The 12,605-nt window shown below is 38.9% G+C and overlaps 1 protein-coding gene across 1 annotated transcript in view; it reads left to right on the forward strand.

Moving 5' to 3' along the window:
* MBD2 (methyl-CpG binding domain protein 2) overlaps nt 1-12,605 on the forward strand; it is a 67,737-nt gene that overhangs the window by 13,664 nt on the left and 41,468 nt on the right. The window contains exon 2 of the mRNA XM_044242949.1: nt 354-513. Coding sequence (XP_044098884.1) covers nt 354-513 — 160 coding nt within the window. The remainder of the gene's footprint in view (nt 1-353; nt 514-12,605) is intronic.

The following is a 12,605-nucleotide window of genomic DNA, read 5'->3' on the forward strand; positions in this document are numbered from 1 at the left end:
GTAATATTGAAGACATTTGCAATGTGCGCATTATGCTGTGCGTGCAGTTTGTACAGGGATTCTGTCCGTGGCTACTGGGTGACTGGTGGGCTAATCTGCGGTAACATCTGTCATGTACTCAGTCGGTGTACCTAGTGGAGTGTAATATTCTGTGAGACATTATGTCTTCTTACAGGGAAGCTATGAAATTCCTTTAAAACTTTGCCATTTTTTTGAGGAACAAAGATGTAAAACCTGTAAAATTCTGGTGTGGTAACAATCAGGATAGGAAGAAAGATGTGACAAAAGGTTTATGTAGAGATCTAGAGGAAACATTGTTATCTTTTGTACAATGAATGTTCTCTTTCTTCTAGTCCGAGTGGTAAGAAGTTCAGAAGCAAACCTCAGTTGGCAAGGTACCTGGGAAATACTGTTGACCTCAGCAGTTTTGACTTCAGAACTGGAAAGATGATGCCTAGTAAATTACAGAAGAACAAACAGAGACTGCGGAATGATCCTCTCAATCAAAATAAGGTTGGTGAATTTACTTAGAGCATATGGTTGCTATTTCAGAAGCTCTCCACAAAGTATCTTACACTGTAATTATGTCACTAGAATTTTGGCTGCCTGAACCTCCCAATCTTTTCCCCCCCACTCCCCCCCCACCCAAAGTATTTGGATTTACAGATCTGATTAATTTTCTGGTAGTTGGCCGTACTTTACATAAGTAAATTGTGCATAGTTGAAAATAGTATTTCAGTATCTGTCTAAGCCAACATAGTATTTTTGGCCCACTGGGACTGTTTACAAAAGATTTCTGTGTTGATGTTAATTGTCTCTTTTTTTTTTTCCTTAAAATAGTTCCTATTTCCCAAAAGAGGCAAAATTTTAATATGGCAAGTACGCTTACCACATAGTTTATGTTTACCTATCAGTTTTCAGAATTAGGATTTGAGAAAGGGCAATTTTTATTTTGACTTTTGATGATGTTGAGGTTAATGACTTCTAGCAGTAATATTCACATCCTAATATTGTGATTGGAGATTTTTCCATTAGCTCTTAATTTTATTGAGTGGCTTAGTTGATGGTTTATTGTATGATAATTTAAACAGTAGCATTTGGATTATTATGCTAATTTAATTGTATCAGAGCACCCAATATCTTTACCAATTATATTAGAGCACCCAATATCTTTACTTTAGCACCACCCCCCCACTGCAGCTAATCTTCTATAACCATTTTGGTTCCATTTTTCTTCCTCCAAATTTCAGAGATCTGTGTGTATTTCCACCACTGTCATTTCACAGACTATGTGAAAATAGTGGATGGAAAAGTAAGGGCTTTTCTTTCCAGGGTGTATATAACCTTGATACAACCTCTCATGCTGCTTGGGAGTACTGTGTTCGTTTTAGGTACCCTGAGGCAGTGTATAGGATGGGATTGGCTTTGGAACCAGGCAGGCGTGGTTTGATGTACTGGCTCTGTCATTTATTAGCTCAGGCAGTCATGGGTAACTCTTTTTAACCTCTGATGGCCTCAGATCTCTCATTTCTAAAACTAAGGTAATGAACTCTTTCCCTTTGCATTATTGCAAGGAGTAAATAGGAATTTATATGAAAACATCTAATAAAGTATTTGACCCATGTGAGTTCCTCTCCTTTCTCCACTGCACCTTCCTAAGCACCAAGCTTCCTTGGTGAACATTGCTTGGTGTCCAGTGTACATGGAAATTTTTTGACCCAAGATTTCTTCCTCTTTATCTTTTTACTCTTCCTGAAGATGATACAGGTCTCTGCTTTATGTCTCTCTTTATTCAGAATTCAGCTTAATAGTTTGTTAATAATAGTCTAATTTCCAAAAATTGGTATGGGGGACCGAGTACATTGTTTCTTCATCTGTTGCATTGGTTACCATGCATCGATATACCGTAGGGACATTGTCAGGTACCTTGTTTATAGGCAGAATGGGAAGGGAAGGCTGAAATTGCTTTCTCTGTTGCTTAACTGTGGGGGTTACTTTGGGTTGATCGCTATGAAGGTGTTAAGGGTAAAAGACCGTGGTGGTAGAGGAAGTGTAAAAGAAAGCGAGAAACTGTAGTGTGTATAGCTCTGTGATTCAGCTTAAGAAAATCCTTATTTTAGGTTGATTTTTCTCCTTAAATATATAGAGCAAAATTAAGATTTAGTTTTCTAAAACTGCCTTAAAAAAAAAAAAAAACTCTAACCACAATGCTGGGTACCTATCAAAAGGGATTAGATATTTATGAAATGAATGGGATGCTTTCAGGCCGCCCTGTTGTTTTCAGAATCACAGTTAAACTACACTAAGTATATGAAGATGTGTTCTTGATAGTTATGATTCTCTAAAAACCAAAAACTAATTCGTCTCTTTAGTTTGTGTGCACCTTTATGCTCTAGCTGCGCTGGACCGCTCATCGTCCTGCACCATGGCATGTGCTTTCAAGATTCTGCTTGCTCATGTGCTGTTTCCTCTGCTTGGAATGCGCTTCCCCCCTTCCCCTCCATCTGGTGAACTCCTCCTCATCCAAGGCCCAGCTCCATTGTCTCCACCTCTGTGAAGCCTGCCCCTGCATTCTCCAGGCAGAACCAGTCCCTTCTTCCATAATGCCTCCCTGGTGCTTTGCCATTGTATTTGTGATTGTTTGTCTGCTTCGACTAGACTGTGAGCTCCATGAGGGCAAGGACTGTCTTTCCTTTTTTTTTTTTTTTTTTGGTATAGGTAGTCCAAAGCCTAGCACACGGTAGGTACTTAGTAAATGTTTGCTTCATGTTTATTTGAGTTAATACCCACCTCATTCCAGAATTTTATAGTGGTCATAAATATTGAATAAATTAATTATTTTGAAAGTTATTATTTTGAAAGTGCCTTTCATTGTCATTGTTTTCTGAAGTTTCTGTCTGAATTGGGGGGGGGCATAGTCTTATTTTTGCACCTGATTTTATTTTAATTAAACAGTCACAAAAATGGAGTTTTGAAGTTTTAAAAATAAGCTCTCTTTTGGAGTAATGCCAATATTGACTATCTCTAAAAAAGCAGAAAATGTCTTTGTGGCTAATTCTGTATTATATCTTTTTAAAAAATAATACGGTATGGAAATACAGTATGGAGAACACTGGGAGGTATAAATTGGTAAATGGGAGTGTTAGTTAGTTTTGCTATATAGTTATAAACTTGGCTAAAGTGCATAATTTTGTTGCTTTTGAGGTTTTTAAAAACCCTTGAAAGAGGGATGCCTGGGTGGCTCCATTGGTTAAGTCACTGTCTTCAGCTCAGGTCATGATCCTAGGGTCCTGGGATCGAGTCCCCAGAGGGCTCCCTGCTCAGCGGGAAGCCTGCTTCTCCCTCTGCCTCTGTTTGCCACTGCCCTGCTTGTGCTCTCTCTCTCTCTCTGACAAATAAAGAAATAAAACTTAAACAAAAAAACCCTAGAAAGAATTTGAAATGTTATTAAAATAAACTTCGAAATAGGTTAAATTGTAGTATTTAATGATGGATTATAAACTGAGATCTTAGTATATGTTCCATATCAAAAGTAAGTTTACTGGATGCATAATACTTCAGGTATGGTAGAGAAAATATTTTTTGAAGATCTTTGCAAAGTGGCAGTTACTTTAGGATGAAAGGGTACAGTGGAATGGGCATTATCTTTTGATTAATATTTACTGTTTTTGCGGTACCTATTCCTTCTTGTCTCAGTCTCAGTCTTAACCTTACTCTGAAAATCTGTTCCATTCTTGATCATATTGTGCCTTCCTGATTTGCCACTACCATAGTTATTTCCAGTTGCCACCTCTGTCTTTCTAGTGGATAAAGTGTATCTGTCAATTAGGTTGCTGGAGCTATTCCATTAGGTTGATGGAAAAAGACTAGACAAAGATTTGGAAGTCCTCAGTATGGAGTTTGAAGTGATGAGCAGCTTTCTCCAAAGCTTACTCTGAGGAGGAAATGATAGTTACGTGGTGATGGAAATGTCGCCACCATCCATGTGTGGCTGGCTAGTGAGTAGTTGGAATGTGGCTAGTGAGACTGAATAACTAATATTTAGTTTTGTTTAAGTTTAAATAGCCATATATTTCTGGTGGCTACTGTATTGGACAATATTGAGAGCTATTTAGCTCTCTCAATATGTAAACAAGACAACAAAACCTTGGCTTAGAAAGCTAAATATTTAGGCATTTATCCAGGCTTTGATCTTTTAAAGAGGGATGTTTTAAGGTTTCAGAGATAGGACCCTCAATTTTAAAAAGGAAGCTAATTTCTTAAAAGGGTAAGTTTCCTTAAAAATGTAATTGGAAAGACCGGGATTGGATAAAAAAATAGAGTGATTCTGGGTGCAAAATAATGTTTTGGGAAATCCAGTAGTTTAGTTTTGTTGTTTGCAGTTCCTTTTGTTTCAGTGTTTCAGATGTGTAAACATTAAATGAAATTCTTATGTTTCTAGTTCTTAACAGCACTGAAATGTGTATAAATTAAAGCTACAAAACAAATACTGTCCAGGTTCCCTAACGTTAATGTGACATATGTATATTTTATAAAGTGCTTACAATATGTATTGGTATGCAACAAGTTATTTTTTTAGATTGGCTTTTCAGTGCTACTAATACCTTGGAAAGACTCAGTTCTTTCATCACATTTCTCTATTCACACAGATTTGATACATTGGGAAATAAAGAGCATCATGTTGTCTTGTATGGAATTAGTTGTATAAGTCTGCCATTATTGATTTCTTATAAATTACTTTGGTTTATGGTAGTAGCCTATTGTGATTTTATAAATACAGTCTTGGGTTCTATATGGCTGTGTCGTAGGTATGTAACCGGGTGATGTAGAATGTGCTTATTTTAATTATTCTCAACAAAATAATAAAAATTCTTGTAGTGAGCTAATTTATCTTGGGGGCAGTATCTGCAGTTTGAGAAACTAACTGAACAGGTAGTGATGGTGAGAATCAGACTGGGTATTGGATCTAGAATAGGTGCAGTTTGGAGAATGGATTTGGGAAAAGATGAAACTGGAAGTAGGGGTAGTGAGCTGTTGTAGTTTAGAGAAGTGATGGCAACTAACACTATAGTGGGAGGTAGGGAAAGGTATGAGATTCAGTCAAGAGAAATTAGGTATAAGTACTGATGATTGTAGAGAGAACTGTTCATACCTGCTGCAGTTTTGGCTTGAGTCACTTGGGGTGAAGGTTGATAAAGAATAGGGGAGGAAGATCAAGTTTGGGGCTGGGGTGAAGAAGACCGGTTACAAGTTTTATTTCTTGGAGTTTTGAAGGGATCTGGTGCATGCCCAGGAACTCTGAAGTCACACTTTGAGAACTCCTGTCATTGTAGATTGTCATAGCTTGTTAGAATCGCTTAACAAAGGTGCAAATAAGAGAAAAGTATTTTGTCACACTGTTAGTAGTGAATAAATGAATAAATTAATTTTGTGGAGAGTAAGAAGGAACTTCCAGAAAGGTAGTAGGAGAATCAAGAAAATTTGGTGTTCTAAAAGCCTAGCAAAGAAAATTTTTGTTAAATGACATGGGGAGATCAAGGAGGATAAAGACTTTGTAGTAACCATTGGTTTCCAAATTAAAGGCATCTGGTAACCTTTCATAACCAGTTTTGAGGGGCCTGGTCTTAAGTCTTTCTTAAAATGCTAGAAAGTTTCTGGGAAATGAGAAATTAGAAGCAAATGTAGCCTGCTTATTTAAAAGTTTTAAAATTTAGATTTATTATTATTTGATTAGGTAATTTGTACAGAGGGTGAAAGAAGAGTAAAAAAGTCTCCCTCTCCAGTCTTTCATGTGTGGTCTTCTTCTCGAGAGGAAACTGTTATTAATCGGTGGTTTTGTATAGCCTTCCAGAGCATCTGTGCATTTATTTTTTTTTTTTTAAAGATTTTATTTATTTATTTGACAGAGAGAAATCACAAGTAGACGGAGAGGCAGGCATAGAGACAGAGAGGGAAGCAGGCTCCCCATTGAGCAGAGATTCCGACGCGGGACTCGATCCTAAGACCCTGAGATCATGACCTGAGCTGAAGGCAGCGGCTTAACCCACTGAGCCACCCAGGCGCCCATCTTCTGTGCATTTAAAAACATGGGCATATATGTGCATTTTTACCCCTCTCCCCATAAAAATGGTTAGACTGCTCTCTTAGAGCTTGAATGAGAGGTGGAGGAGAGAGGACGCTATTTAGAACGCGTGACCAAGGAACATTATTGTTTTTTCCTTCAGTGTATGAAAGAGGCAAATAGAGAAGACAGGCAGGTGTCCAACCAGAGAGAACATTCTTCAGGAGGCCCTCCAGGAACCTTTGAACTGAGTGCAGTATTTTCTGTTATGCATTTTTCTGAGGAGAGAGTCTTATCTTTATCAAATTCTCAAAGGAAAATAGAGCTAAGGAAGTTAATAATGACTTTTAGAAGCAGGAGAGGAAGCAAGGCCTTGGCAAAATATATGAGGGACCAACTCACTTGTATCTCAAATTAGGCCTTTGTCGAACAGATAAGGGATTTTTTCAGTTATTCCAGTAGTACCTTAGGGGGCTGACTTATTTGTATCCTTGGGACCCCATGGTCAACTAGTACTAACGAGCTCTGTGGTAGGGTCAGTTCTAATTACCAGCACCTGGTAGAGCACACTGTGTGGTAAGAACTGCCTCTTGGATTCTTCCCTAGAATCTTTCCATCCACACTGGAAACAGTGACCTCATTCCTTCTACCAACAGTCCTGACCTTTAGAGAAAGTAACTAAAATCTTTTTCGGAGTTGCTGGTGTCTTCTTCATCAGTGTATTAAGCATTCGTTGAATGGAGTGTCTTCTGGTATCTCTCTAGTGGATATAGTTGGGGACGAAAAGAGGGAGTGAGCAGATCACAGGTGATAAATTAGCGTTTGTAGGCCTTGAAGTCCTTATTAGGGATTATTAGTATCTCCCTTAAGTATGGGCCACTGTTCAGTTTCTGTTAATTTGAAATGTAATGGATGACAAAGAAGTGAGCAGCAAGTAGCTATTATATAGTAGTCTGCTGACCTGGACATGTGGTGGTGGAAAGAAGTAGTTTATAGATCTGTTTTGAATATAGAATTTACAGGATTTGCTAATGATTGGGTGGGGAAGAAGACAAAGAAAATACTCAAGTATGAGACCTTAGTTTTTAGATGAGTGGGAAGATTGGGTTACCATTCACTGAGGTCACCTTAGGAGAATTTATGTGGATGGATAAAACACATTTTAAACATGCATAGTTTGAGTTGCTTATTAAACATCCAAATGTAAGTGCCATGTATGCAGTTGGTACGCTGATTGAGAGGTCTCAGCTGGAAGGTCATTGGCACAGAGGTAGTAGTATTCTAAGTGATGGGACTAAAGGAGATTACCCAGACATAAGGATCCCAAACCAACCTCTGAGAAAATCCAGTAATTAGAACTTGGTTAGAGTAGAAGGAGTCAGCAAAGTGGGTTGAGAAAGAATGTCCAGTAAGATAGAGACATGGGAGAGGAGAAAGCCTTCAAAAACAAGAGTGGTCAGTTACACTGATGCCATTGAAGGATTGAGTGGAGGAAGACTGAGAAACTTCCATTGAATTTGGCAGCATGAAGCTAATTAATAACCTTGGTTTTCAGTAGCAAGAGAAGCCAGATTTTAGAGGGTTGAAAATGAGTAAGAGAGAAAATTAGCATGGGCAAATCTTTCAGTAAATTTTGTTTGGCTAGAGAAGAGATTCACCAGGTGGTAGATAAAGAGATGCTCATTTGGTTAAACTCCCAACTTAAAGGACTTTGAAAAGTTTGAGAAGAAGTGGAGAAACTGCAGAGGTCAAGAAAGTCAGGCACATTTGCAATATGATGATGATGGACCATAGAACCTGTGCTGGGTAGGGTGGAATGTGAAAGTGGTTAAGGCCGAGTGGGAAAATAGGGCAGTCAATGGACAGGAGATACTGCTGGGGTGAAAGAAACGCAGAGGGCGGTGCTGAGAAAGTGAGCTGCAATGATAGGAAGGAGGAATTGGAGAGTTGGATGCTCGATTGAGATACTGGAGATGGTGTAGTTACTAGTCTGTGGCTATAATTTTAGTTGAGTGAGGGTGGGCAGTGGAAGAGATCGAAGGACTCAGGATGTTGGCTGAATTATCCACATGAATAATGAGGTCTGCGTGAAAGAGGATAAGAGTTGGGATGGAGAGAAACTGAAACGGAAACTATAGAAGTCTGGCGATGTAAGGAGAAAGGGAGGAGAGCAAACTGTAGTATAGCCAGATAGGAGCTTCCAAGAAGTGGTATTTTTAAGGATCAAAAATGGAGAAATTATTTGAGAAAAATAGGAGAGAGTTATGATAAAACCTATACCACCTCTTGGCCCTTGGATATGCAGTTGAGAGTGAGAAGGAAAAAGGGAGAAAGGAGTTGGGGGAGGGAGAGAAAGAAGTTTCATTTGAGAGAACCTGAGGGGCAAGTATCTTCAAGGGATGGCCAAGTCAGTAAGTGCAGGAGCTGGAGAGAATGTTTAGAGAAAATGCTGAGGACGTAGGAAAGCTTAGTCGGTCATTCAGAAGTGTATAGTGTAAGATTGGGAGAGGGATGGGTCAAAAAAGTTTAAAAGCCACTGAACAATGGGAGAGATGAGTGGATGTACAGAATATTAGGGGGATGAGTGATGGGTGATAATGTATAATCAGAGGGAATTGACTATTTGGTTACTCCTGAGATAGGAATGTGATGTGCAGTGGTATTAATTTTGGTAAATGTTAAAACAGAGTATACAGTTGAAATATGGTCCTAACTGTGGGCTGTCTGTGTGACTCAGACAAAGACACTGGCCAGATACCTATAAGTATATGTGTTAAATAGTAATAGATGGAGGAAGTCTTGGGACTGTTTCTCTTGCATTGGTAATCTCAAAGCAGATAATACAGATGACTATTCTTTTCATAATAAAATTGAGATGGATATTGTAGACTGCATTAAATTATATTTTCCACCTATTTAGAACCCGTAAGTTTAAAGCAGAAAATGAGACTTGAAGAGTAAGGTCTGCATAGCCGAAGTTTTATGTATAATAGACATTTTATGCAATCATTTATCCCACAGAAATTTTTTTAGCACATTCCATGCTTAGGCATTATTGCAGACTGAAGATAGAGCAAGGGAAGTCCCTGTCATTATAGACCTAGAGGTCAGGAAGAGAATTAAACCCTACAGAAAATAATTTGTGTGACTATTTCCACAATTCTCGCAAGGATGTGTACACAGCTAGTGCCAGGCTGGATGTAAAGGAGACAGTTTCACAGAGTAGCTGCCTTAGTTTGGATAGAGCTCTTCTGTAAGTATTGGGTTGAAATTCATTCCCATCTTTTGCATAAGTCCTTTAATGATCTGCTATTCGCTAAAGCTGCAAGAAGTTATTTTTCAAGTAGAACTCTTCAAAACTTGTTTTCAGTGATGAATTTCAGTTAACTACAAGTCTTTTTTTTTTTTTTTTACAAGTCCTTTTTAATGAGCTCAAAGTGTAGTCCACCTAATATTTATATATTTTCTTAATATTCCCATTGATCTCCTTAAAAAATCTTGTCCCTCACTTGGGATTTTACACTAAGTGGATTTTTCAGTACAAAATCATAGATTCCAGATATTCTTTACTTTTTTTTGCAAAAGCTTATGGAATTTCCACAACTTTGTGAATATACTAAAAAAACACTGAATTGTAAACTTTAAAATGGTGAATTTTATGGTATGTCAATTTTATCTCAATTTTTTAAAAAATTGAAAGATAGTAAAGTACGCTGTTCTTGATTTTGTGAAAAGGCATTAACTATAGGCTACTGTACATATTCTGGAATAAATCTGAAATTATTTTTTGATGATAATATTGGTTTGGTCTAAAGATACCACTCAGGCTCCCCTCTCATGAAGCAGGAGATGGCTTTCCTCCTGGAGAAGCTTAATAGGTTTAAGTTCCTAAATTTCTTTTTCTCTTTCTTTTTTTTTTTTTTAAAAATCAGATAGAGATTGCAAGTAGGCAGAGAGGTCTGCAGAGAGAGAGTGGGGGAAGGAGGCTCCCTACTGAGCAGAGCCAGGATGCTGGGATCATGACCTGAGCCAAAGGCAGAGGTTTTAACCCAATGAGCCACCCAGGTGCCCCTCTTTTTTTTTTTTTTTTTTTTAAGACTCTACTTACTTATTTGACAGAGATCACAAATAGGCAGAGGCAGGCAAAGAGAGAGAGGGGAAGCAGGCTCCCTGCCAAGCAGAGAGCCTGATGTGGGCTTTATCCCAGGACCCTGGAATCATGACCTGAGCTGAAGATAGAGGCTTTAACCCACTGAGCCACCCAGGCACCCCAAGTTCCTAAATTTCATTAGCATGGTCAAAAGCATGTTAATGCTGATAATAGAAATAGCAACTATTTATTTGTTAAAGATTTTATTTATTCGACAGATCACAAGTAGGCAGAGAGGCAGGCAGAGAGAGAGGGGGAAGCTGGCTCACCGCTGAGCAGAGCCGCATGTGGGGCTCCATCACAGGATCCTGGGATCATGACCTGAGCTGAAGGCAGATGCTTAACCCACTGAGCCACCCAGGTGCTCCAGAAATAGCAACTATTTATTCAGAATTTACAAGCCAACATGACTATAAAATACATGCCTATTTTGTTAGTTATTGTCTCAGAATGTTAGCTCTGAAGCAGGGACTTTTTGTTTTGATGATGATCTTATAGCCAGCATGTGGCTGGCACACAGTAGGCAAATTTGTTCAGGATATTTGTTCAGTGACTGAGCGAAAGCTGCATTGCAGCAGCATCATATGTGCATTACCTTGTTTGATCTTTGTAAGGATCTTATGAGTGGTTATTTACAGATGAGAAAAGTGACCTTAGAAAAAATAGTCTTTGCTTTTCAAATTGGGGTATGAATATCTCTTGGGGGGTATGTACTGTATGGAAAGCCATAGAATTAGAATGGTACTTGAATGATACTTGGACGTATCAGTTTTACTTGATCATTTTGGATAGGTAGAACAGCGTTTTTACATTAAAACAAACATGACTTGGGGCGCCTGGGTGGCTCCGTTGGTTAAGTCTGCCTTCAGCTCAGGTCATGATCCTGGATCCTGGGATAGAGCCTTGAGCCCTGCTTCTGGCTCCCTGATGAGTGGGGAGTCTGCTTTCCCCTCTGCCCCTCCCCCTGCTCATGCTTGCTTGCTCTCTCAAGTAAATAAAACCTTTTAGGGGCACCTGGGTGGCTCAGTGGGTTAAAGCCTCTGCCTTCAGCTTAGGTCATGATCCCAGGGTCCTGGGATCGAGCCCCACATTGGGCTCTCTGCTCAGCAGGGAGCCTGCTTCCTCCTCCCTCTCTGCCTGCCTCTGCCTACTTGTGGTCTCTGTCTGTCAAATAAATAAAAATCTTTAAATAAATAAATAAATAAAACCCTTTAAAAAACTTAAGGGGCACCTGGATCGCTCAGTTGTTAAGTGTCTGCCTTCAGCTCAGGTTGTGATCGTAAGGTCCTGGGATCTAGTCCTGCATGAGGCCTGCATGAGCCCCACATTGGGCTCCTTGCCTGGCAGGAAGCCTGCTGCTCCCTCTTGCACTCCTGCTTGTGTTCCCTCTCTTGCTGTCTCTCTCTCTCTAATGAATAAATAAAATCTTAAAAAAAATAAAATACAAAAAACATGGCTAATTTTTAGAAAAAAAAGTACAAAATTTGCAGGATTTAAGATAAAAATGAGTTCTTTTGGCTCTAGTCATAGAATATATACAGTTTCAAACTGTCATTCAGCTTTAATTCAAAGCCAGGCTGGGAAAAGTGATTATTTAGAATAAAAAATTAAATTCCTGCTGTTCGGATTATGCTGTGTGACAGCTTACATGGTATACACAACAGGGATGATTTTTTTTTTTAATTTTATTTATTTGATGGAGGTCACGAGTAGGCAGAGAGGCAGGCACAGAGAGAGGGGGAAGCAGGCTCTCCACCGAGCAGAGAGCCCAACGTGGGGCTCGATCCCACGACCCAAGATCATGACCTGAGCCGAAGGCAGAGGCATAACCCACTAGCCACCCAGGCACTCCACAACAGGGATGATTTTAAAAGTATTTCTGTATCCTTAACTTCTGTATGTACTCTTTCCTGTTGTTGAACTAAGCATGCACCTGAGATGGAGGTACAGGCTCTTTTTCCTCCTGTTCACCTTTCGTAGTCTACCTTCTCTCATTTTATAGGAGAGCACACTTTTTACTTGTCTGCAGTATTACCGTGGTGCAGAATGTGTGATCTCTAGTAAAGGAGTAATTTGAGATACTGGTGTTGATGCCAAGAAAATGAATTACTTGGTAACAGTTAAGTCTTTCTGCCAGTATAATTCTTTGTCTAAAATTTATAGAGAACTTAATGTAGACTTCAATTATTAAAAATTTTTGATGATTCACAATGCAATATTTTGACATACAACTCAAAAGAAGTTCAGAGATTGACAATAAAACTCATTCTTATTTACTCATTTATACGAACAGATTTTCTTGGTGTTCATCTTTAAAAAATGAAAAGTAGGAACAGAATTGGTTCTAAATCTTGGCCCATTCTAGCAGCTAGTAATACTCATCCAAGCCCATGA

This window comes from Neovison vison, chromosome 3 (genome assembly GCF_020171115.1).
Source record: "Neovison vison isolate M4711 chromosome 3, ASM_NN_V1, whole genome shotgun sequence".
Classification (NCBI taxonomy): Eukaryota; Metazoa; Chordata; class Mammalia; order Carnivora; family Mustelidae; genus Neogale; species Neogale vison.